General features: G+C 34.3%; 1 protein-coding gene across 5 annotated transcripts in view; it reads left to right on the forward strand.

The window, feature by feature from the left end:
• Window positions 1-25,554, forward strand: part of LOC149791331 (uncharacterized) — a 113,410-nt gene extending 87,856 nt beyond the window's left edge. For all 5 annotated transcript variants that reach the window (XM_089969861.1, XM_089969862.1, XM_089969863.1 and 2 more), the window contains 12 exons: window positions 3,449-3,618; window positions 4,452-4,613; window positions 8,412-8,534; window positions 10,004-10,132; window positions 10,685-10,816; window positions 11,373-11,489; window positions 11,813-12,070; window positions 16,791-16,919; window positions 17,277-17,402; window positions 17,833-17,958; window positions 24,711-24,836; window positions 25,392-25,554. In XM_089969861.1, the coding sequence (XP_089825987.1) occupies window positions 3,449-3,618; window positions 4,452-4,613; window positions 8,412-8,534; window positions 10,004-10,132; window positions 10,685-10,816; window positions 11,373-11,489; window positions 11,813-12,070; window positions 16,791-16,919; window positions 17,277-17,402; window positions 17,833-17,958; window positions 24,711-24,836; window positions 25,392-25,411 (1,618 nt within the window). In that variant the 3' untranslated portion in view covers window positions 25,412-25,554. The remainder of the gene's footprint in view (window positions 1-3,448; window positions 3,619-4,451; window positions 4,614-8,411; window positions 8,535-10,003; window positions 10,133-10,684; window positions 10,817-11,372; window positions 11,490-11,812; window positions 12,071-16,790; window positions 16,920-17,276; window positions 17,403-17,832; window positions 17,959-24,710; window positions 24,837-25,391) is intronic.
• Window positions 25,555-27,615: the final 2,061 nt, after the last annotated feature.

Genomic DNA, 27,615 nt, shown 5'->3' on the forward strand with positions numbered 1-27,615 from the left:
TAATTTTTGACGGTTTGCACTTCTGAGATGTTTCTAATTTCTCCAACTTCTTCTTTGACTAAGGCATTTACCACTAGCAGTTATGTAAAAGTATATGCGGATGCTTTTGTTGCTTTCTTAATATTCTTAGTGCGCTTGCCTATTTTCGGATTGGACCCGGTTCTTCTTCTATTTCTTTTTGCGCTGCAACTTGTTCCTTCGTTACTTTTGTTGCATTTCTAATGTATTTTGCACTTTTGGCAATGAACTTTGTTCGTTAAATGCTTGTGACATCCTCTCGAGTAATTTGCCAGGACTGTCTATGACACCTTTGCGGCTTTATATAACATTTGAATCAGTTCCTGGCGTTCCCTGCCGGTTTTTTTATGTCACTTTCCATACCCATACATTACTGGCGGGTTTAAACATTTTATCCAATTGTTATGATTGCTAAATTGCTCTGTGAGTCAACCAGACCCGCACAATAATTTTGCAAGACTTTTTCATGTCCAGACCCATCTATTAAATCAATGGTGAAAAAAAATATAAGTATGTATAGTGATTCGTGTAAACATTTCACCAAATTCATCCTACGTGTGGACCGCAGCACACCAGGTCCAAAATAAAATATGTTAGGCTTATCAAGTATCATCATAGGCACGTGTTCGCATTGTAGAATCAACTTTATCTAATCTGTGCTTTTGCGTCGACATCGTGAAAAATATTCTATCGCAAGATTTATTTGATTTTTAAGAATCGCATCGTTGTAAACTACAGGACTATTTTCACTTGAATTCAAATCGCCATTGCTCTGTGCTTCGTTAATTGTGGAAAAGAAATAAATGGATGACGATGATGCTTTGTCGCTCAAATCCTTTTTTAGATCAGTGAGAACATCATTACGCGGGTTGACCATCAGCCAAAGGCGCAATCACGCACAACAGATTCTATGTCAACCACCGTAAAATCATATTCAGCAGCAGTTGTTTTTCCTGATCCAGTAGGGTCAAAAGTGGAAGCGAGAAAACAAGTAACTGGTTCTATCACATTGTTTGAATGGTCTAGGTGTAGCTTTAACGAGAAACCAATGGCGGAAAGATCTTTGATTTTCCTGAAAGCATCTGTGAATTTTCATTTTCGTGATGCCATTGAAAATTTAAATTTTTCTATAGCACAATGGTTTAATAAAAATACAATCATGTCTTGATACTGTGTGCAATGTCACACAAAGCTAAACCCACACTGCAAAGCCAAATTGAGTTCTGACTAGTACTGGTATGGCAACAATCAAGGGAACTTGTGTTCGATATTGGGCAAACACATTTACTTTTATTCGCATTTCCAGCTTGATTGGCTGTAAATATGCATGGTTTAAAACAACATGTTACCGCAATTACCAGACCCACAGTGGAGTACACACCACGGTGAACAACATATACATGGATACAATTAATATTGGATCAGGACAAGGCTGAAAATAAGATTTGATTCTAACAACCAAGTGATGCTGTCGACATTTCCTTGTGTATGAAACATCAAATAATTCCGTGTGCGTCGACGTGACGACGTGGATCTAATCCAAAACCTGCATGCGATTGTATGACAAGGTGATGGAGAACGAATAGCTAGATTGAATATCAAAGGCGGTATGAACGCCAGTATTGCTGGGGGGGGGGGGCAATGTTAAATATGTTAATGCAAATAATGGGTACAAAGGCCGGACATTATCAAATATATATAATACAGTCCGCGTGGGTATTGGACACATGAAGCATCTGAAGAAAGTAAGCAAGTGCGCCAAAGGTCACTATTACAAATATACCTATCTGTGCCAATACAAAGTTCATGTGGATGGTTTGATGTCCCAACACCTAATGAGTTTCATCAAGCTGATCTCTTCTTTATTCCACATGATCATGTCAAGGGACACACCTACGAATACGCGTTAACCATAGTCGATGTAGCCAGCAGGTACAAAGAAACAGCCGTTGACAGTAAGAGGTTCTGCAAGTGTTACAGATGGAATACACGTTCAACCTTAACATGACCACGATTACTACATATAGGTCCTGGTAATGAATGTCTCGGATCTATTACTGTGCTGTTAAAAAGACTACAAATACCTGTTCATGTTTTATATACTAATATGCGTTGTGGCCAAGCCATTATATAACGATTTAATGTACACTTGCAGAACGGTTATTCGAACATTCCTACGCGCATGAATATATGACGAGGTATAACGTTTCAAGGGCTGTGTGATATCGGACCCAAAAGGCTAGCACTTTTGTGTGACCTCAGATTGGGTAACACGACTTCCATTAGTCAAATCAGGATTGAATAATGAAATTACACACATAATTGGACTAAATTCACAACCACCGCAGTTAAAACCCCTAGGAAATCAATTTTTCGGTATCTGTATGAACCGTGAGACAAAGTTGTGCTACTGACCCGGACTGGTTCGGCGATGCATTTACTATCTCCGGATGATCCATACTCGACGACCATCAACAGGTTACTGTTTGAAGCTGTCAGAGGGGGAACTAATGCCGAGTGATATTCGCCGACCAAGCAGGACATTTGTGTGATAGGAATTACAATTTGTTCCACACAATACGGAACTGCAACCAAACTCTATTCTAATGCTCTAGTGGGTGTGTCAGCCGTAAGCTGATTCTCAATCACATGAACACCACATGTGCCATAGAGACAAACTTTGCACCATCGATACTTGTGTATAGTATGTGGGTTTTATGATAAAATGAGGAAACATCAATGGGAATAGGTGGCATTGACGTATTTCATATAAAAATCAAAACCCTCATTGGTACTCTAATTATTACATTAGATTTAAAATAGACAGTTATTTAAAAGCTACACACATACATACGTACCTACGTATATGACATCACATAGCGTGCCGTCATTTTATATTCATTTAAACCGTCCATCCATCCATTCATTCATCCAATTCAACCTGCATAAATCCAATGACACATATCATGCTTTATTATCTAAGAAATATATAGAGAAGTAGTTTCAGATATGGAAATATGCATATAAATAAAATTAGCTTATGTGATCTTCAGTAATAATACTATGAAGTCATTAAAATGTAACATAACCCTATGGCTATTAATTGGAAGCTAGAAAACATGTGTCATAGAACACGTACGAATGCACCGCTCTCTACTGGTGATTGACCATTTTATCAGCATATAAATTTACAAAATTGATTGGTCTTGTTTCAAAAATAAAAGCTATTACGGCTAGCTGATGACATAGCATTTATAGAATATACCATCCAAACCAGAAATATCTAAGAAAACAAAAACAGAATGCAAGGAACAATTATCTAAATCAGCTCAGATTCAAGCTGACAACATTTATAATAAATAGGTACAAAAGTTGCTTTCAATGTAATTAATTATTTAAAAATTGCAGTGATATTATGGGTCTTTTATAGCATCACAGCTCAGGACGAACAAGGCTATTTTGCTCCGACGATCATATTTGATTTGAATATATGCGATGGATGCAGTGGACATGGAAGATGTGACTTCAATACATACCAAACAGATAATGGAACGTGCTCTTTAAAAATCCTCAAATGCATATGTGAACCCTACTGGGAAGGTAACACTCTCTTGACTATTCTCTAAATTCTAGCATAATGATTTGAAGAATTTGTCACGTACATGGAAATACTGGCCGCTGAAAGACACTTGCATACAGGATGCATTCGAAACCCCATGATCCATGGCCATACTTCACCCGTTTTTCCAAAGCCGTGAATGTTTAAATAAGTGATCATACGAAGATACATATACATAAGTGCATATAAAATTGTTTACTGGCTTACTTTGCAAAGCTCGTACTGTTTTGTCCGTTCTTATACTTACTTGCTACACCACCGACATTCTTACTCATCTATTTCCTAATTAAACAATAGGTCATTCGTCTACATAATATCTTTGCGACCTGTCTTCTTTTGAGTGTCTTAATTAAGTATAGTAAGAATGTATAACTGGCGTGACAAAATTTTATGGAAAGAAGGTGAATACGAAACATCAAAATATGATTTGAGAAACGAAAGTGCCTACTCTTGACAGAATGAAGAACCAAAATTTGGCTAAATGACATAAATGTGATGGAAATGAATGGTTATAAGATATTAAATCAAGTCCGTTTACATGTTGGCCTAGAGAGACATAATTGATAGCATAACATTTAGCTTGGGTAGCCCAACATTTATATACACCAATTATAAAATAGGTTAAACTAAATACTGGTACGCATCGCAAACATTCTATCACATAAACAATACTGTTTCTTATTTTTCTGTTATGTTTCCTTCATCCGTGCGCTGTGATGTGTCTCTTTTCCTTTATTTATTCAGTGTAGAATTCTTAAGTTGTAAGTGAAAAATACACGCTTAATATAACAATGTAAATCATCTTTTTCTTCAGGCAGCAGCTGTCAGTTAGATTTTAATGGATGCAACGGTTCACCGTGTTCGTTGAATCGCTCCTGTACTGACGTGGATGCATCTGAACACAAGAATACTGGGGTAGCATTTAAGTGTTCCCAATGTCCACAAGGCTATTTGACAGACGGCGACAAGTGCCTAGGTACTGCTACCTCATCTTAAATCATATATCATTTGCCTTTTCTGCTAAGGACAAGGAATGCCATTTCAACTTGTTCTCGCCCATTTTACTATTCCTTGAAAGAATTTAGGATTAAAAGATGCAGTTTTAATCCATTGTCTTTCAACACACATAAACCGTTTTCAAAACTTTAACAAGAATCAGTTGTAAATAGATCCATAACACTCATGCTTTGAAATGTAAGATATTGCAATTAAGTTTTAGTTCTTGAATCAATTTGCAAATAAATTTCCTCTTGTCTATCACTATTTCATAATTCAACGTTTATATCAGTCGCCCGCTCTTTGTATCTGCCATTTTGCTTCTTTTAAAATAATGCCAATTTCAAGCCCGGTAACAATATTGAAATTAGTGTTACGTCATAATCCAAGAAATAATATAATATATGTTATTATTATCTTTTGTTAACATGCGAAAGCATGTTGAGATGTAGCAGGCATTTTTCCAAACAATGTTACAGTTTTGTGATTTGACGTTTTTGTACTTAAATATATTCTTTATTAGTTTCAGCATTCAAGTGCACTTTTGCAATGATAACATTATAGGTTTGATGTTTAATAATAATAATAATAATAATAATAATAATAATAATAATGCTTTATTTATAGAGGGTGACTCATTAGTCAAGGACTATTCTCCCTTGAGGCCCTCTTAAGGAGAGTATAACAGTGCACATTATATGAAGATGGCAATAATTACTGTTTATTTTAACATGTTTAGTATTAAAATACTAAATTCCATTATCTGTTAGAAACACATACATGCTCATGATATCTTTTCTTAAATATTCTAATATTTTCAGCAGATTTTACATGTAGTGGAAGCTTATTCCACAGAACTGTACCAGAATATTGAAAACTCTTTTTAAATTGTTCTTGGTTTTGGTATTAGAATGCTTCCATGTGATATTGATCTCAACTGGTATTGTGCTGAAAAAGGCCTGAATAAGTCTTGAAGATACTCTGGTGCAGTTCCATGTAGACATTTATATAAAAGAACTGCCTTGTGAAAATCTATCCTCTCATATATTGTGAACCATTTGAGTTCTGTAAATAATGCTTTTGAGGGATGATCAACAGATGCATCTAAAATTACACGTGCTGCTCGTTTCTGAAGTTTATAAATCCTGTCAAGCTCAGATTTGGCACAGTTTCCCCATACATTAGAACAATAATCCATTGTTGGAAGAATATACGACTTGTAGTATAGATTGCGAGTTTCCATGGGTAAATATTTCTTGATTCTGCTGAGAAGGGCAATTTTGGATGACAGTGTTTTACAAAGCTTATCAATATGGTCATTCCATAATAAATTATTATCTACAGACACACCTACAAGCCTTTCATGTTTGACATTTTCTAATGGATGATTATTTATTGCAAGAGACAGTGTTGGGTTCCCTGACTTGTGTAGCTTTTGTGGTGTCCCCAAAATCATACATTTTGTTTTACCTTCATTAATTACCATCCTATTTTGTTGTGCCCAGTTTTGGACTCTGATAAGGTCTGAGTTTAATTTCATTTGGATAACTTCAGTATCAGAACTAGATGTATACAAAGTTGCATCATCTGCAAACAAGTCTGTGTTTGTGGATTCATTATTTAATGGTAGATCATTGATATAGATAAGGAAGAGGAGAGGGCCCAAAACTGAGCCTTGAGGTACTCCTGAATGAATAGTGCGAGTTTGAGAGCTAATATTGCCAATGCTTACTTGTTGAGACCTTTGGTTTAGGTATGATCTAAACCAGTTTAAAGAAGGATTGTCAAATCTGTAACAGTTCAACTTTTGCAGCAGAATTTCATGATCAACAAGATCAAAGGCTTTCTTGAAGTCAAGGAAAACAATCCCAGTCATATGTCCATTATCCTTCAGCCAAAGATCAATTAATTTGGTAAGTTCTGTTTGGCACGAGTGGTACTGTCTAAATCCTGATTGACCTTTATGAAATAGAGAGTATGTTTCGAAAAATTTATAGACCTGAATGGCTACATGCTTTTCAAATAGTTTTGACAATACAGGTAGAATTGATATTGGTCTGTAATTTCCTGGATCCTCCTTTTCTCCTTTCTTAAAGATAGGTGTAACCTTTGCACATTTGAATGTTTCTGGAAAATTACCACTCATTATACTTAAATTTATGATATGCGTTAGTGACTTTGTTATTACTGGTGCAGTAATTTTAAGAATTCGTGGACCAATACCATCCAATCCAGAGGATTTATTAATATTAACCTTAATTAGCATATCAAAAACATCAGCTTCACTAACATTAGCTATTGAAAAATAATTTTCATCAGGAATTTTAGCTTTTATAAATAATAGAAGAGCATCAAGTTCAATTGGGATATTAGTCTGGTTCTGAATACTCTTACTGGAGATGCTTATGAAGAAATTGTTGAACATTTCCACAATGTCTTGTACAGATGTTGCTATATCATCATTTTGCTTAAGTCTAGGGGGAAGGCAACTGTTCTTGCGTGGGTTCAGCTCTTTTAGATGCTTCCACAATGTTTTGGTACTCTTACTTTCATTAATAGCCTGTTTATAGTAGTTCTCTTTTGCCTTATCTATCAGGTACTTAGTTTTATTTCTCCACTTTCTATAGCTTTTCATGTCTTTTTTCTTGTGGAAATTATCTCTTAGGTGCCTAGCCTCATTGATCTCAGGGGTAATCCACTTGGGTGTAATTTGGTGTTTAACCCTTTTTGTTTTAATTGGGGCATGCTTGTCTAAGGCTGCATTGAACATCTGATACCATTTGTCCAAGGCAGTGTTGACATCAGCTATAGTGCAGACTGATTGGAAAGGTTTGCAAACTAAATCATTTAAGAACATTTCCTCATCAAACTGTTTGAAGTCCCTGTATTGAATTTCAATGTGTTGGCCATTTTTAGATGATTTCGGAACATGTCTAGTTATACAGACTGGGTAGTGGTCTTGGTAGTGGTTTATGGCTTGATATGCTGTAAGTTCCTATCTAGCGTGTCTTAGCAGCTAACCTGCTTTCACATAGTGAATACTTTTGGATTCAAGTGATAGAAAATACCTTTTACATCAGTATTTTGTATTCAAATAGATTTCTATGATAATATTATCATGTTCCCATATACACTTTAAAGGCAGATATATGATGGGAGTTTATGTTTTGTTTGTCTCTAAACTCGTCACAATGAATTATACTAAAATTGTATGTGATGTTTTGAATACTCATTTAACTGCTCCAAGTTTTGTTGCATTTAACAGAAGCATTTGTATTGTATTTCCACTGATATACTAGACATTCCAACCTTTTAAGAAAGCTTATTGCATCGTTTCATGTTAAGTATTCTTAGCATATGTTGCTGGATGTATTGAACTGAAAATGTGGAACAATATTACTATAGGCTTAATATTTATACGCTAATATATATTTATATGCTGATATGTGAGTTCTTCTCCTGACTGTCTTGTCTATTTAAGCAATATGGTCAGCAATGTTAATATTGTATAGGTATAGTGACGTCACATGTACGGTTTATGCTGAAATCATACGAATACAGATTTTCGACGTATGGTTTGACGGAACACATGGCTATGACTTTGAAAATATCATCTTTCATATTTAACACCAGTAGCAGCTGTAAGATCATCTTAGGAAACTAGTATCTAATTTGACATCGAAAGTAATGAAACAAACATAATAGCAATGCAATAACGGAGAAATATGCATTGTTGTTTTAATCATCCTCGTCAATAAAATAAATACTTCTTTGACAGATATTGACGAATGCAGTGAAATCCGAAAAGAGTGTAACCAGAAATGTGTCAATTCAGATGGTAGTTTTTCTTGCGAATGTGAGGAGGGCTTCGAACTTAGTACTGACAGAAGAACATGCGAAGGTAATCCTTTAGCGTTTCGTGTGCTATTCAATGGAATGAGCCGCATAATCAGTAAATTACTAAACGTCATGTTGTATGCCATCTGTCAGGCTGTAAAAATATTTCGATCTTTTTCACGTGTTTCTGAACGTACTGTACATTCAATAGTTCTGGATAAAATGAACTTGTAATCTCTCTAACTTCATAAAATTGAGACTGACGCTAAACTAAACTGACTGTCTCAGCTTGTAAATGAACAGTAGCAAACCATCAATATATTTGTATATTGCTTTGTATATTTGTTACGATGAAAACAAATTGCTAACGAAAACACTGCATCTTTTTTTAGTTCTAACATTTTAAGGAAATTATGTGGCAAATAATATCTTCCTTCGTCATGTCTGCATTGGTTCATGTAAAATAAAAAGATGATAATGCAAATTATGAAAGTCCTACAGGAAAAGGTATTCTGTGAACAACTGTAAGCATTGCACTTTTGATTTTTTCTAGCAATGCGGTTAGGCAGAATTTACACGTCAAGTGACTAGAGAAGATTACATTCTGATTTTGCCAATTTTTTTACTGTTCATCATAACAAGAAAGAATATATTGAACAAAATAAAAATGAAATAGTATTATATACGACAGATGAACATGAAGGTCATATATATATATATATATATATATATATATATATATATATATATATATATATATATATATATATATATATATATATATATATATATATATATATATATATATATATATATATATATATATATATATATATATATATATTATATATATTTATATATATATATATATATATATATATATATATATATATATATATATATATATATATATATATATATATATATATATATACATGTTTTTCTGCTGGTTCACTAGAACTGTTGACTATGCTAACAATCTGAAATAAGGATGTCGAGCATGAAACGTATTATATATTCTGACATGCAATACCGATTCTTTAAAATTTGATGGCGAAACAATTATATCGAGACAATTAGTTAATAACAGCAATAGCCATATTTGCAAGTAAATCAATGCTAAACCGGATTAAAGCTACAACTCAGCAAACAATACAGCAAAACCCTGGAGATGGTGCAAACCGAGTCTAACCTAAGATGGACCTATATTCAAGGAACGGGTATGAGTGATAATGAATGTTACAACTGCAATTCGATCTAAAAACACCAATCTAATCATCTTAATGCAGACATAGGAAACTTTCAGTCTCACTTCAGTGTATGGTCCAAATGCAAATAGGCATGAAGCGCATTTTATATAGCTATTTATCTCGGTCGATCATCCCTTTTATTAAAATATGTAATAATTCGAAGTTTCTGTCATATTTGGTGTCGTACGTTTCACTAGTTGATACATGTTGTTTCTCCCTCTGATAAAACAGATTGCAGTAACCCTAAATGGATTAAACAAGCCGAAGGTATTTCCTCTTTCAGACATTGATGAATGTGAGCGAAACCTGCACAACTGCGAACAAACATGCACAAACGGGATCGGGAATTTTACGTGTGGATGTTTTTCAGGGTTCAGCTACAATGTCTCCATACGTGTATGCATACGAACTGGTAAATGTTGTATATCATTCTCTGTACGTTTCTTAAACATTCATCCATAATCGATGTAAACTTGAATGAAAATAATGTTGTTTGCCTCTAATTTTGGCTACGTTAAGTTGATGCTAATGATAACGGTTAGAGCGACAGCGCAGATGATGATGTGAATGATGCTGTCTTGAATATATTTAGCGTCTCCGTTATTTGTGTGTCATCATATCCTACATAAAACTGTTTAGATAATGAACAATAATGTATCAACAATCTCCAATTTACCATCTTATTATCATGTTATCTTACACACCTCCATATGCAAATGTATAAATCGAGCAAAGATTACTTAAACATCATTGACGTGTGTGAATTCCAAGGTTTTCTCAACACAGTCATTTGATCTGTTTTATACGTTAGATTGTTTCGCTCTTACCTGTCATTCAGAAAGTATAGATGTAATAAAAAAAATTGCAATGTCTTCCATTAACATGTACACCTATATGCTTTCAAACAAATCTATGTCGGTACCTTAAGAATCCTTGTAAGCTTATAGCAATTATTTCTCTTCAGTGGTGCCTGATGTTTGTGAGAGATCCAAAACAGATTGTAACCAAACTGCTGGATGCACATCGAATAATGGAACCGCTATGTGTTTCTGTGCAAAAGGTTTCAAATTATCAAAGGAGGGTAAAACTTGTTTAGGTGAGTAAAATGATGGATGTAATATGCATAGTCTAGCGTTATCTCTAGACATTGTTAACATCTCCTAAACACTGCGACATAAATTCATGCCTAAACACAATTATTTGGTAAAAATGACAAGCCTTGTAAATGGTTCAAGAATTTCAGCTTGCGAAAGGGAACAAAATTTACCTATAAATTGAAAGTTACGAAGGAAGTGTTGTGGGGACATTAAAATACCAGATTAATTTCACTTTATTGCTAACATCAAATTCTTTTTTTATATTGGTTTAAAACATAAGCTTAATCGAATAAATACCTTAAATTATCTACGTTTCCATGAATATTAAAACCTTTTGTGTGTAAATAGATTTTTTACTGTTGAACGTTTTTCTTCATTTTAATGTCTCTCTCTCTCTCTCTCTCTCTCTCTCTCACACACACACACACACACATACACACACTCGCGCACACATACCTAAAGATGTAGCTTTATTAAATAAGTTGTCATGTTAACTCAAAAATGCAGCGCATATTTATGCTCATTTACTTTATATTCTTTCGTGTAATCTTACAGATATAGATGAATGTGACTCTAGTCCATGCTCCCAAAGTTGCAACAATTTTGATGGTGGATTTAGCTGTCATTGTTTTCAAGGATATGAATTAGAAAAGGATAACCACACTTGTGTAGGTTAGTTAAAACAGTATTACCTTTTAATCTCTAACACTCAGAAAATGTTAGATTCTACAATACAATAGTAAGAAAAATAACTTTGAATTCATTATATATGTTTAAAAGTTTAAAATATAGAGCGGAACAAAGAAAATAGATGAAGATAAGTACGCACCTTGTTTTGCTGAAAATGAAAAGGAAGTATTAAAGTGAAGTGCCTATTATACAACAGTAAAACAAAAGCAATAACACCATTACCACCACTAATAATAATAATAATAATAATCGTATCATCATCACCATAACGAAACACTCCGAATTCATTATAATTTTTATTACAGAATGCACATACCCAAAGTATGGTAATTATTGCCAAGAAACTTGCAATTGCGGTACACACGGAGTACAGTGTGATCCTGTAAAAGGGTGTAAATGTGAAAAGGGCTGGGAGGGTAAAGATTGTCAGCAGGACATCGATGAATGTACGCAAGATCCAAATATTTGTGACGATCCCTACTCATATTGTGAAAATTTGGCGGGAATGTATACTTGCCAATGTGTGCATGGTTTCAAGAAGAACGACACTGGACGCTGTCAAGGTCTGCCATTCAAGCATTTAATAGAAGTAGTTGCAGTCTTCAGTAGTAGTAGCTGGAATAGTAGTCATTGTGCTAGTAGCACTAGCTTCATTAATCATAGTGATTGCAGTAGTAACAATAACAGCAGTAGTGGTAGTAGTAATAGTCACCAGTAGTGGTAGTTGTAATAGTCAACAGTAGTGGTAGATGTAATAGTCAGCAGTACTGGTAGTTGTAAAAGTCAACAGTAGTGGTAGTTGTAATAGTCAACAGTAGTGGTAGTTGTAATAGTCAACAGTAGTGGTAGTTGTAATAGTCAGCAGCAGTGGTAGCTGTAATAGCCATCAGTAGTGGTAGCTGTAATAGTCAGCAGTAGTGGTAGATGTAATAGTCAGCAGTAGTGGTAGTTGTAATATTCAACAGTAGTGGTAGATGTATTAGTCAGCAGTAGTGGTAGTTGTAATATTCAGCAGTAGTGGTAGTTGTAATAGTCAGCAGTAGTGGTAGATGTAATAGTCAGCAGTAGTGGTAGATGTAATAGTCAGCAGTAGTTGTAGATGTAATAGTCAGCAGTAGTTGTAAATGTCAGCAGTAGTGGTAGCTGTAATAGTCAGCAGTAGTGGTAGATGTAATAGTCAGCAGTAGTGGTAGTTGTAATATTCAACAGTAGTGGTAGATGTATTAGTCAGCAGTAGTGGTAGATCTAATATTCAGCAGTAGTGGTAGATGTATTAGTCAGCAGTAGTGGTAGTTGTAATATTCAGCAGTAGTGGTAGTTGTAATAGTCAGCAGTAGTGGTAGATGTAATAGTCAGCAGTAGTTGTAAATGTCAGCAGTAGTGGTAGCTGTAATATTCAGCAGTAGTGGTAGCTGTAATAGTCAGCAGTAGTGGTAGTTGTAATAGTCAGCAGTAGTGGTAGTTGTAATAGTCAGCAGTAGTGGTAGATGTATTAGTCAGCAGTAGTGGTAGTTGTAATAGTCAGCAGTAGTGGTAGATGTAATAGTCAGCAGTAGATGTAAATGTCAGCAGTAGTGGTAGTTGTAATATTCAGCAGTAGTGGTAGTTGCAATAGTCAGCGTTAGTGGTAGTTGTAACAGTCAGCAGTAGTGGTAGTTGCAATAGTCAGCGTTAGTGGTAGTAGTAATAGTCAGCAGCAGTGGTAGTTGTAATAGTCAGCAGTAGTGGTAGTTGTAATAGTCAGCAGTAGTGGTAGTGGTAATAGTCAGCAGTAGTGGTAGCTGTAATAGCCAGCAGTAGCGGTATTTGTAATAGTCAGCAGTAGTGGTAGTAGCAATAGTCAGCAGTAGTGGTAGTAGTAGTAGTCAGCCATAGTGGTAGTAGTAATAGTCAGCAGTAGTGGTATTTCTAATAGTCAGCAGTAGTGGTAGTAGCAATATTCAGCAGTAGTGGTAATTGTAATAGTCAGCAGTAGTGGTATTTCTAATAGTCAGCAGTAGTGGTAGTAGCAATATTCAGCAGTAGTGGTAATTGTAATAGTCAGCATTATGGTAGCTGTAATAGTCAGCAGTTGTGGTATTTGTAATAGTCAGCAGTAGCATCATCAACAACTGTTGTACCGTTTGCTTTATAAATTTAATGCATTAAATATATTCTGGTCATGCATATTGTTACACTAGAATGTAATCATCTGAATCTCTAGCTATTGCAGAATACAGTAATAATAGAATGTAATCACTCTGATCTGTAGCTATTCCAGAATACCCGATGCATAATTCTGTAAACAAGTTTTTTCAAAGACAGATTTTAACGTTATTTTTCAAATTTTGGTTCATGCACTGCTTATAACTGATATTCAACAACAACAACAATAATAATAATAATAATAATAATAATAATAATAATAATAATAATTTGTTAGTATCCATTAATGGGTTGACAGTTGGGTCGGGGAACCATCCCAAGATCACCTTGCAACCTTACATAACTTAGGGACAATAAATGTGGTCTAAGAACAAATAATACAGACACATATGCAATCATGTATACACACATTCAAACAGTAAACAATCCCATTTTGGATAGACCAATAAAAACATGCATCATCTAGGTTACATAGACTTTGTTATATGACATTCCTTTATTCCTGTTTACGATCGAATCAGAATCGTTGAATTATGCTTGATTAGCTGTTAACATATAATACAACCACATTTTACAATATAGCATGATGTTATTATACATTCATTTTTGAGTTAAAACACATCATTCTTAGTTCCTGGTGGAATAATGGCTTTCACTGTTCCCAAATCAACACAAATGCTTTTGTCTTTTCCGATTGTATGACAATGTATTTCGAGATTATAGTGGTCTTTAAGAAAAACATTCGACCCATTTAATTTAGGCATAATCCCTTTCATTTTACACACACACAGATATATATATATATATATATATATATATATATATATATATATATATATATATATATATATATATATATATATATATATATATGTGTGTGTGTGTGTGTGTGTGTGTGTGTGTGTGTGTGTAGTATTTGGCTAGAAAAAAAATAAAGATTTTTTATATATTCTATCTTTAATTGTATTTCTCACATTTAATTGTTTTTGTACTTGGCAAAATATCTATGTTCACTTTTTACAGACTCCAGTGGACAAATCATTCCATCACTGCCTATGTATCACATTACATGACCGAAACAAATGCAGTATTAGTTTCTGTGCCTTTTTACAAAAGTACATGTATCGTTATCGGACAGTTTTATTATACACAAAAGTGCATTCATGGCAATATTCTATCAGTAATAGGAAATTGAAACCATTGTAATTTTACGTTTCTTGTCGTGTTTTTTTAAATTCAGCATATATATAAGGCCATATAGCCAAATTAAAATTAAAAATTTCCTTAAATTTATTTTCACTAGTTGGATTGACATCACATCATTTTTCGAAAAGTGATTTCTAATAGTTTTACGTCCCTTATTGTTATAAAACGCTCTTTTTAAATGGAAAGGACTAAATTATCTGACCATTGTCTAAATCATAAGATCATAGGGAACCATTTTCTATGGACTGTATTTTCTGCACAAGTTCTATTTCCGGCTGTAATTTACATTTCTTTTTACATAAAGCAGATGAAATAGTTTTTCCACGGATTTTCTTCAAAATATATCTAAAAATAAGGAATATGATACAGTCAAACTTAGATCTGAATTCAATACATTGTCAATAGTTCCACCAATCATTTGCAACATAGTGATCTTATTCTTTTCATGCAATTTTCGTTTTCACCAATATGGTTTTTATCAAACAGTAAAATATTAAATTTCCATAGACCTTTTCCTCTTATTAAATTATTGAACTTATGAAAGTATGCAATATTATCATGGAGAGGTCAGACCTATAACTTGGTTCAACTGTCACTTTTCTTATATTTGACAACAGAAATTATGACAAGAATGAAATCCAATCTAGCTTGTTTTAGAGGAGGTTTTCTTCTCCTTTTATTTCTATTTAATCCTGCATTTTATTCTCCAAACGGATCCAAAAATCCAAAAGTTTCTTTTATATTTAATACTCCTTTTCTATCGTTCGGGTTATTTACATTTCTGTTAGTCGCGGGATTATCCTCTGATAAAAGTCAGTTAGTTCCGGTAATGAGTGAAATAATTTTTATAAAAGCACCAAAGCAAGCAAAAATAAACATCCAATATTCCATTGCTCAGTTTGAAGCAGTCTTGCTAATGCATGTATTCATATATTTACATTCATACTATTGAAATCAATATTTATTATTAATTTCATCATCATTATCATCACTAAAACAGTAGTTGTTATCTGCTCTTGAAAATATATAAACTTCTAAAGGACAATCGTCAGCGCAAAATGTATTTATTTATCATGACTTTTTGTTTCAATAATTCGTGTCACAACGTAGAAGACAACGCGATTTCGATATACTCGTCTTCGTTATACACACTGAGTTTTAATATTTTGAAAACATTATGACCCGGTTAATCACACCCAAATATCAGTCTTCTAGCAAAGGACCCGCATAATTTCATCCATAACCCAGCATGATAATCATGTAATTACTTCCTAATTGTATAAATATAAAAGCATTTGAGGATATAAAGGTGCATTTTCTTTTAAATAATTCTCTAAATTTGCTTAATAGCCTATGACTACTTTAAAAATGAAACATACGGGATATAATCTGCGCTTACATACGTTTAAATAAAATAACAGCTGTCGTTATAGCTCATCAATTTATAGGTCAATACAAATATTTTCTAGTATCAGCAGCAAGCTGAAGTAATCTAGTTGACACATAATAGTTCAAAGGTTGAAGTCCTGTAGAATCAGTCATGTAACGTTTCACTAACATATGCATTATTCTGTTTTATTTGTCTTGTCTATGTTTTGTATTTGCCTTTGAAAAAGACTCATTAAAGAGCCGAAAGCGCTACGGCTATCTAGATACTAGTTTTGCACTGTTCGTAATCAGTTTATTGCATTTATCTTAATCAATCCCTGACAAACGTGATCCCTTGCTGGATCCAGTGCACTTGAAAGGATCGTTATTCGCCATATGATTTGTATTCTTTATATATAGTCATAGTTAATTATCTTCACTTGAATGCATATACACGTCATTACGGCCAATCAGTATGTGAGAGGAAGCTCATGAAATGTTTCCTACCAGCTATACATCTTTGATATTCAATATTTTGTAATCCGACTCTGCATATTTTCCCAGATATTGACGAGTGTTCCTACTCATACTTCAATAATTGCTCGCAATTGTGTACTAACACTCTGGGTGGCTTCATATGTGGATGTACAAAGGGATACCAGCTTGATCAAGGTGATGAATACAAATGCATTGGTAAGAACCTTTTTCTTCTCTAAAGTTGTTTACAATGTGTTCTCATAGAAACAGTATTAGCCCTTCAAAGTTATGAAAATAATACCTGAACTCTTCATATTTCTTCATAATATTCTCTAGAAGAAACTCAATGATGATACCTTAGTTGCTCATATATATTTTTGATGGTGAGCAGATTCAGTTTTGAATAATATCTATATCTGTTGTTATAATTACCTGAATAGTATTATATTGTGTAATATTATATATTATATTACATTACATTACGTTACATTATATTATATTATATTATATTATATTAACGTTATATTATATTATATTATATTATATTACTTCTTTTGCATTTTAATGAAACAGATGTCGATGAATGTAAAATAGGAAAATCAGGATGTGAACATATATGTGAAAATACTCCAGGTTTATTCAACTGCTATTGTGAGTATGGATATAAACTAAGAACGGACAGAAAGACATGTGAGAAAGGTAAATTTGTAAATATTCTTCTTTCTCTCCTTTCTGTGGATGAAAAAACATCTATATTTAAATAACGATATGATCTCCAAATTTTAACAATAGTATGGATTACTTTTTTCTCCAACAGCTACTGTATAATGTCTTTACCGTATTGATCCAATTGTAATAGTCATAACCATGAACACAACCTGCCCTTACAAATTATAATTATTCCACATATGACAAAGATTGCAAGAAAAGTAAAATTTTGTATGTATGCAGTTGGAATAAAGAAGTTATTTGGCGTAGTTGTAACTGAAGAAAAATACCATTTTTGTGAACATCAGCTGTCGAAAGAAGACCTTCTTAAAAGAGAGTAAATTAAATTTTAAAATGTATAGAATGTTTTTAAGAGCATTTATTATACAACCCATCCACCTACATAATAATCTTGTTGCAGAGGAAGACATCTGCGCTAAGATAGGCCATACAAACTGCAGTCACATATGCTTGGTAGAAAATAGGCAGCCAAAATGCGAATGTAAAAAGGGGTATTTTATAGATACAGACAACAGAACATGTAAAGGTACCCAGTTTAATTACATTATAAAGATATATATATATATATATATATATATATATATATATATATATATATATATATATATATATATATATATATATATATAAGCTTCACGATCAACGGGGGATGTAAATGGTGTATGTTAATGAAGAATGATGACAAGGTATTAAAAAAGGGACGGTATATATATTGCATAAAATTGCACAAGATGATAGCATAAAAGTTAGAGTTTAGTTCACTGCTTTCAGGAACTCTATAATACAAGTGTTGTTTATTGTATCAAAAAGTTCCTTCATGTCATGCACATTGTAATACTGATCGCGCGTAGGTTGCAGGTCAAAACACTCTAACATAAAGTGCTTAATAGTGAATGGTTCAGTGCAAGAAAGGCACTCTGGTGGGCCAATATGGCTAGGTAACCAACAGTATATTATATTGTGGGAGACACTCAGGTCGATATGTTTGACGAGTATTTTTTACAATAATGGATTTACCAGTTTTCTATTGTGTAGTGACTGAAGTACCGATAGTGAGTCGGAGAAGATGGTGCTGTTTAAAATACGTCTGTTTTCTATATGTTGCAGAGCAAGGTCAATTGCTCTGATTTCGCCTGAAAAAATTGATGTTCCATTGGGTAAGCGAACTTGCGTTGTGTGATTTTCACAAACAAAGGCTACAACAGCCTTTTCCTCATCCTTTGATCCATCGGTGTAAATTCTTGTGTAGTTTTTAAATTCGGCGAGGACTTCATGGTAAGAGTTGTGGAAGACAAAAGGGTTTGTCTCGGATTTTTTCCATCATGTAGCGTAAAAAGTACTTTTGGTTGTTAGAGTAGCCAGGGTGGTGTTTCGGAGATGGACGTTTTCTGAATTTTAGAAAAATCTATTTTTGTACTGTCAAGACTAGACGATATTCTAATGCCAAAGGAAGGTATGGCGTTTGGTTTATTTTCGTAGAATGTTTTGTATTTGGGTTGAAAAACAGCCGAAAAAGCAGGATTCAGAGGGTTTGATTTTAATTTTAGAGCATACTGTGCGGAAAGCATTTCTCTACGATGTGATAACGGTGGTTCGTTCGCTTCAGCTAGTAGGCTTTCACACGGGAATATTTTAAATGCTCCCAAAGCCAGTCTTATTCCCTGGTGATGAATTGGATCAAGCATTTTAAGATACGATTTTCTGGCTGAACCATACACAACGCAACCATAATCCAGTTTGGAGCGAATAAACGTTCTGTATAAATTCAGGATGACTTTTCTATCAGCACCACAGTCAGTGTGCGCTACTATTTTAAGTAGTTTAAGTGCTTTTAAGCATTTAGCTTTCAAGTTCTTTAGGTGCGGAATAAAAGTCAGTTTTCTGTCAAAGATAATACCTAAAAATTTTGTTTCCTCAACAACTGGAATAGGTGTTCCGTCCAGCGTCAGTTTAGGTTCATCGTGGTGTCGTCGTAACGGACAGAAATACATCCGTACCGTTTTTGATTTTGAGAATTTGAAGCCGCTCATACTAGCCCAATTTTGAATCTTGTTTATATTTTGCTGTAATTGTCTTTCAGTTGTATGCATGTGCTTTGATCGATAACATATTAGAAAATCATCAACATAATGCGAGCAATCCACACCAGCAGTCAAATACTTTGGGATGCTATTGATTTTGATATTGAAAAGCGTAAAATATAAAATACTGCCCTGGGGCACAACCATCTCTTGCTCGTGCGTATCTGAGAGAGTAGGGCCCACTCGTACCTTGAATTCTCTGTCGGAGAGAAAGTTGGATATGAAAGAGGACAGACGGCCTTTTAGACCCAGATCGTGCAGGTTATTTAGAATCCCGTACTTCCATGTTCGTGTCATATGCCTTTTCTAAATCGAAGAAAACCGCTACTAAATGTTCTTTCTTGATAAATGCGTCGCGAATAAATGTTTCCATTCTAACCAGATAATCATTGGTGCTCCGTCCATAACGAAAGCCACTTTGGAAAGGAGATATTAAATTGTTAGTTTCCAGGTACCATACAAGCGGAGAATTGATAATTCGTTGCACTGTTTTGCACACGCAGCTTATGAGTGCAATAGGTCGCTAGTTGGTAGGATCTTCGCTATTTTTACCTTGTTTGGGAACTGGTATTACTGTTGCTTCTTTCCAAATCTTAGGTAGATTAGCAGTAATCTATAAATCATTGAAGAGTTTTTCAAAAGAGATGTTAATGATGATCCTGGAAGGTGTTTTAAAAACTGGTAATGTATTTCATCAGGTCCAACGGATGTATCATGGGCCTTATCTAAAGCCTCCATAAGCTCTGATAGTGAGAACAGTTGGTTATAACTTTCCGAGTTGTTGGATGTGAATTTTAAACGTGACTTTTCCTTTTGAGTTTTCAGTTTTTGGAAGGCTTCTGAATAATTGGATGATGAGGAAGTTTTAGAGAATGTGTCAGTAAGAACATTTGCTATGTCACGTTTTGAACTAAAATTGTTATTGTTCAGTTTCAGATGTCGGAGAGAATTGTGTTTTCTCTTTCCGTTAATTTTGCGGATCGTGTCCCAAACTTTCTTAATAGAGGAACGAGAGTTTAAAGAAGAAACATATTTCTTCCATGATGCTCTTTTACTTTCTTTGATTGTGCGGCGAGCTTTGGTCCGGAGAATACGATATCTACTTAAATTTTCGGGAGTCGGACGATTGTAATTTTTTTAATGCTTCTCGGCGTTGTCTATGGCTTCGTTTCATTCCTTATTGAGCCAAGGTTTTGGGGTTCTTTTACAGTTTGGTGAGGACATGTGAAGAGATTCTTCTGCAGTCTCGGTTAAAATGGTTGTAAAATGGTGAATAGGGTCATTACCATTGAAAAATGTATCTTCATTAAGCCTAGTTTTACAGAGTGTTTCAAAGTTAGCCCAGTCGGCCTTCTTTATATTCCATTGTGGAATTGCGTCATCAATCGTAGACTTAATATTTTCCAAGGAATATTGGAAACTGATCACTCTTGTGAAGGTCATCAGCGTCGTTCCATTCATAGTCCAAGGAGAACATATTGTCAAATCGATACATGTGTATGTTCCCGTTCCTGGGTGCAAATATGTCGGTGATTTGGTGTTATATAGACACAAATCGTGTCTGGAAATGAAGTCTTCTATTTTGTGGCCTCTGCCACTTATGTGATTTGATCCCCATAAAATATTATGGGCATTAAAATTCCCGAGTAAAACAAAGGGTGCGGAGAGTTATTTAACAAGATTGTCTAATTCGTTTGGTACTAGGTTGGTGTTTGATGGTATGTAAACAGAACAAAAGGTAATCACTCGATTTAGAGTGACGCTTACAGAAATGGCTTGTAAATTTGTGTTTAAAGGGGTGACGCTATGAGAGGCTATGTTGTTCACAATAACAGAGACTCCTCCTGAGGCCCTGTCAACATTTTGAGAGTAGGTGTTAAACAGGGAGTATTTTTTTAAGTGTGATGTTATCAGTATCTTTCAACACTGTTTCCTGAAGACATAGTACTGCAGGATCATGTTCGTTTAAAAGCAGAAGAATAACATGGTAGTTGGCTTTAAGTCCTCTACAGTTGCATTGTATGATGGTGTTCTTCATTACAAGTTTATATTGAAGATTCTGGAGCTAGGTTAGACCTTTCGCGGAGGCAATCTGTTTGGTTATTTATCTGGACGAAGTACGGGGGTGTATTTTTTGTTGTTAGGTCTGGAGCCACCTTGAGGACATGGAGCAGTTTCTTCTGCATCCATATCCTCAAAGTCTCCAAAACTATTGTGCAGCTTTATGGGGTCATCAAACTCCTTTTGTTGCCTATTTGTTTGCGACTCTTTTTTACTGTTTGGTGATCGTGGTGGTGGTGTATTGTTGAAAATTGTTTGAGTAGATATTGAGATTTTCAGGGGTTTGTAGTGCGGAATGTTCGAGCCGGAAGGGGATTCAGGTGGGTTTGTTTGGGTTTGGGCGTTTTTCTTGCTTTTTGGTTACTTTTCCCTACAATTGAAAAGGACGGGCAGGGGAGTGATGTTCTAGCTTGTACAAGCTTCCTGGCCTCTGGATACGAGATTTTGGATGAGTGTTTAACCCTCTATATCTCCTTCTCCTGTTTCCATGTGTTTCATTTCTTTGAATTAGCATGGTGTTCCTTTCCGCAGTTGACGCAATGCGGAGTGGCTTTGCACTCGGATTCCCGATGAGAGGGGTCTCCACATCGGCCACATATTTGGACTCTGGAGCATCGGTCTTCATGACGGCCGTATTTTTGACAGTTGTAGCATCGGAGGGGATTTTGTATGTATATCTCAACCTTAACTTGTAGCAATCCAACTTTTACCACTTTAGGTACTGTTGGCTTGTTGAAGGTGAGTATAATGGTGTTGGTGTCCTGCAGATTGTTGTTTCGTTTGATACGAATTCTACGGACTGCAGTGACACCTTCATTTTTCATCCCCTCGAAGATTTCTTTGTTTCTGACTCCAGCTAAGTCACGGCAACGAATAACGCCTTTTGATGTATTAACTGATGAGTGGGCGAAACAGGTTACTGGAATATCGTAGAACATTTTAATTTTGTTGATATTTTCAAAATGTGCTTTGCGCTCGCACTCTACAAGTAGGCCGCCTGATTTTAGTTTTTTTTTTTGGACACTTTTTGGCTAATCCAAGTATAATCTTTTCGACTATAAATGGCGATAGTGCAGCAAGTGGTTTAGATTCGTCTTTCGATTTGATCACCATGAACCGAGCAAAGGATTCCACACTACATGATTCATCATCCGACTCTGATCCAGTTTTGGTACGTTTGTTTTGATTCTTTTGATTTTCCATGTTGGTGTATTGAAAATCTCAGCACCCGTGCTCCCCGCCCACCATGGAGCCCAACAAGCGGACATTTTTAAAGTGCCAGGGATACACAGATGCCATACTCAGATAATAAAATTACCTTTGATTGACAAGTGAAGTCACCACCTTCTATGGTCGGTAAAATTACCTCCCAATTAACCCGTTAAGCCACCGCCTTCTAGGAAGTCTTCTAAGACTTGGCAAAGGGAAAGATAAAGGAAAAGACTATAGGGGCAACAGTGGTATCAAGAGAGATTCAACGAGAAAGATAAAGAAGGTGAGGGAGTAGATAAAGACTTCCTAGGGCTCGGCGAGACCAACCGATATGTCGAAACCGGGCCCATCCCGACCACCCGTCTAGAAGAAGTAGAGGCCAAAGTAGTCTATTGCATGGAAATCCTCTGCTCAACTACCAGGATCCTTACCTCCCCCGACACGGGACGCAACCCACGGAAAACAGGTTATCTCTACTTAGTCGCCTCTTATGACACGTCGTGAGGCACATCGGGCCAATTCTACAAGCCCAGACCCGCATGGGGACATTATGGTTGCAAAGAACATATGATAATAATAATAATAATAATAATAATAATAATGATAACAATAATTACTATTATTATTATTATTATTATTATTATTATTATTAAATAATAAGCTTAACTTGTACAAATGTTTAAACTGATTCAACAAACTGTTTAGCTCATAAACATAAGGATATATGTGCAGCAGATAATGTGTATTGTTGAATAGGCAATTAGAATACGTTCCGTTACATGAGCGGATATATTTTGAAATCACATGTTAAAAACAATTATCAGTACTACTTTTAGAGTTCATGTGCCGTTCACGTAGCAGTATTAAGTTCATGTGTAGAATACTTGTAGAACGAATTTGCTAACTGACATAGTCCATCATATCCATATTTTATTGTATAGCTATATGGGGCCGGAATTGTTGATGTTCGGGTAGGTACGTTTTCATTTCTTAATAAACATACCTTATAAATAGTATTATTTGAATAACCAGCCTACGAGTCTTCACTAAGACAAAACCAACTTGGTACATCCACGTGACATCACAAATTAAGCCGTCATTACAATGACCCCATTTCAGAAGAGGGGTCATGCTAAAATCTTTTATACGTAGCACAATAATACTGAGACAAGTGTTATTTATGCATGCTTTTGTCAGATACCTTACGTGATAAAACTGCAATTCCCGTAATGATGTTAGGTTGTCTTCCCTTGGAATATTAGTAACACAATCTCCATTCTTCTAGTTTCATCGAGCAGCGAGTTTTTATCATTGGTGAAATATGATTCACTATATTTATGATTCCTATTCATTATTTTCAATATAGACGAAATGGTCATTGTTTTCGAACGTGAAATTGCTCATTGTCGCGATAATAAAATGGTACATGTCATAGTGAATGTAATATAAAGCATACTACGTTATTGTATCAGCTGAACCCCCGAAATCGATTCGCATTCTTCGTAACAGCTCTTTAAATGCTAGCATTGTTACATCATGTGTGCCATTTGTGACCCTAAGTACATTCCCTCCGAGTCTGCCTAGCATGATAAACTTACCGTGGATCAATGATGCAAAACTAGCTCATAGATTTTCGCAATTATTATAGAGAGGAAATCTTGTTTTACATTTCTTCCTCTTCTTTGAAAATATAAAGGGAGTATTTCAAATGTCAATGTAGAAAACTGGCAATATTTGTGCTCATATATATATATATATATATATATATATATATATATATATATATATATATATATATATATATATATATATATATGAGCACAAATATATATATATATATACGATTATGTCATTATGGCTTTTTAAATATAACATATGAACACACGATAAAATGTCAGCTCTGTGCATTATTTTATTTTGCAAGATATAGATGAATGTAGGAAGAATACCCCCTGTAGTCAGCCAGGTAATTGCGTGAATACAGATGGCAGTTTTTCCTGCTTTTGTGATGATGGATATCGTCTGGACAACGACGGGATTACATGTAGAGGTAAATTAGTATTTTACAATTTTTGGGAGCGGGAAGTAATGCCTTCCGAAATCGATTTGTTGCAACTAAAGGAAGTTTCCTGACTAGCCAATAAATATTATTTGAAAGTTCTTTGCTATTGATGGCTTATAATATTCACCAGGATACAAATCATTTTGTGAGACATCAAAATACCCGTTTCCAGGCTTTTACAAAGATGTTGTGAAAAAAATGAATGTTCTATTATTTAATTTCTAGTATTGCGTGGGAGTAACAAACCTAAGCAATGCATTACAAACTGTTTCTGTATTAATCATTTTCGATTTTGGTACTACTTGAATCGTGTTTATTGTAAATGATATTTTATCTTTATGTCCACTTCAATATTCTAAATGTTTTAAAGAACAGAAACTGTAGGACATATTTCTTCTGTCCATGACCGAGGTACAGTTTTATCTATAGTTTCTAAAAATATAAAACAGCCACTAAGGAATAATTAGCATTATCAAATTAGTAATTAGCTTTATTAGGAACTTTCAGAATACATTTTACATATCCTAAGATATTTCATTTCAGAGTGTGATGAGTTTCACTAGGGAAAAAACTGTAACAATACGTGCAACTGCGGCATAGGAGCAAACAAATGTGATAAAATAAAAGGCTGCATGTGTAAACCAGGATGGCAAGGACTTGGATGTGCCAACGACGTCGACGAATGTTATTTGAATAACAGTATATGTCCAGGAAAGAACTACAAATGTATTAACACTGCAGGGTCATATAGATGCATTTGTGAGCAAGGATACAGTCTCAAGAGTAACACTAGTTTAGAATGCACTGGTAATAATTTTTCAATGGTGAGACATGACATTCCTCAAACAATCAAACAAAAAAAAACAAAATATATATATATATATATATATATATATATATATATATATATATATATATATATATATATATATATATATATATATATATATATATATATATATATATATATATATATATATGTATATATATATATATATATATATAATTGCTGTTTTAGCTCGATATCAACACAGCTAAGATCATGTCGTGTCAAGGCATTTGGAATAAAGTGCCATTGCCAGACAAACACTTTGGTGACAGAACCAACCCTTCTGGTTACTATTCCGGTATAATAGCCACTGAGCCACAGCAACGTTTCGACAATTTCCGACTTTATTCGAAGTAAAATCTAAATTGAACAAATGAAATATCAGCAAACGAAAAGGAAAACCTCAGGATTACAGCATATGAAATAGTTGGTGCAACACGATCAATGATAGTTGATAATAATATTTGCATGATATAAAAAAACAGAAACAGAATGTTGTATAACAGTGACCTTTAAATCTATGATTACAAAGTGTTTTTGTTGCATTTTGATTGTAATAGAACATATATGGACATACCTTTCTCATTTTAATTTACTATTCGTAATAATGTTAGCAAATGTTATGGACCTTGGTTCATATTTCCAAAATGAAACTGTAGTCTATGTTGTATTATATCAGATGTAAACGAATGTGAAGACACAAAGCAGAATAATTGTGACCAGAATTGCAGCAACACAGATGGATCCTATATGTGTTCTTGCAACGAGGGGTTTCGATTACAGGAAACACGCTGCGTTGGTAAGATGTCGCATATAATTTTCAGAATGTATAACTTCTTTTAGTTTTGTTATTTTTATTTGTTTTTGAATGTTTTGTATTTTTGATCATTTTGAAAACCAATTAGCCAATACGGGAAGCTTTTGATTTGGAAATATATTTTCACAGGTTAAGTTATAAAACATGCCTTCTGAAGATCTAACAATGGAGGCAACATATGCAATAGATCAGGTTCTATTTTGCATTTTACAGTTAACTTTTGGGTATTCCTAGATGTTACTCCTGAATAAACGTCTACAATATAGCAATTGATATAATGAACGTTCTTACATATATTTCAGAGGCTAGTTCCACATTGATCAGGAATAATGATTTTTCCACATTGATAAGCCGTTAGCGTTTTCGCTTATACATTTAAATAAACAAATGAACTAACATCGTAATTAATCTTTATTGTGAACATTGTTTTACAGATGTCGATGAATGTGAAAGGCCTAATACTTGCCAGCACATTTGCTACAATCTGCAAGGAAGTTATCGTTGTTTATGCCACACTGGGTTTAAGGTTGACGTGGGTGACAAATCAAAATGCAAACGTAAGAACTTTCCAGTTTAGTTAATATACTGTTAAAACTAAGTAAGGATTTCAAGCTCATTATTCATCAATCTCAAACATAAATGTGCGTCATTATCATTTACTATATATATTGATATGCCAATTATAATATTCCTTACATTAATTATCATTTACTTTATATATCAATATGCCAATTACAATATTCCTTACATTAATTATCATTTACTTTATATATTAACATGCCAATTACAATATTCCTTACATTAATTATCATTTACTATATATATTAATATGCCAATTACAATATTCCTTACATTAATCATTCCGGAATGATTCAGCCATATAATCTATCTTCCAGATTCTTACAGCCTTAAATATAATACTTCCCCGACATAATGTCTATGAAAGTGTTCGAATGTGTATTCTGAATCACGTTTCACTCATGCCATATCCTTCTACTTGACTGCTGGTACTTATTTATTTAACAGCATTTAATATTTCGTTGATTTGGAAGTTTTATCATTGAAAGCATTTTGCAAATAAATATAATTACATTTGCATAAATTATTTTCTACTCGGCAAT

This window comes from Sinohyriopsis cumingii, chromosome 9, assembly GCF_028554795.1.
Source record: "Sinohyriopsis cumingii isolate HCF-2022 chromosome 9, ASM2855479v2, whole genome shotgun sequence".
In the NCBI taxonomy this organism is placed as follows: Eukaryota; Metazoa; Mollusca; class Bivalvia; order Unionida; family Unionidae; genus Sinohyriopsis; species Sinohyriopsis cumingii.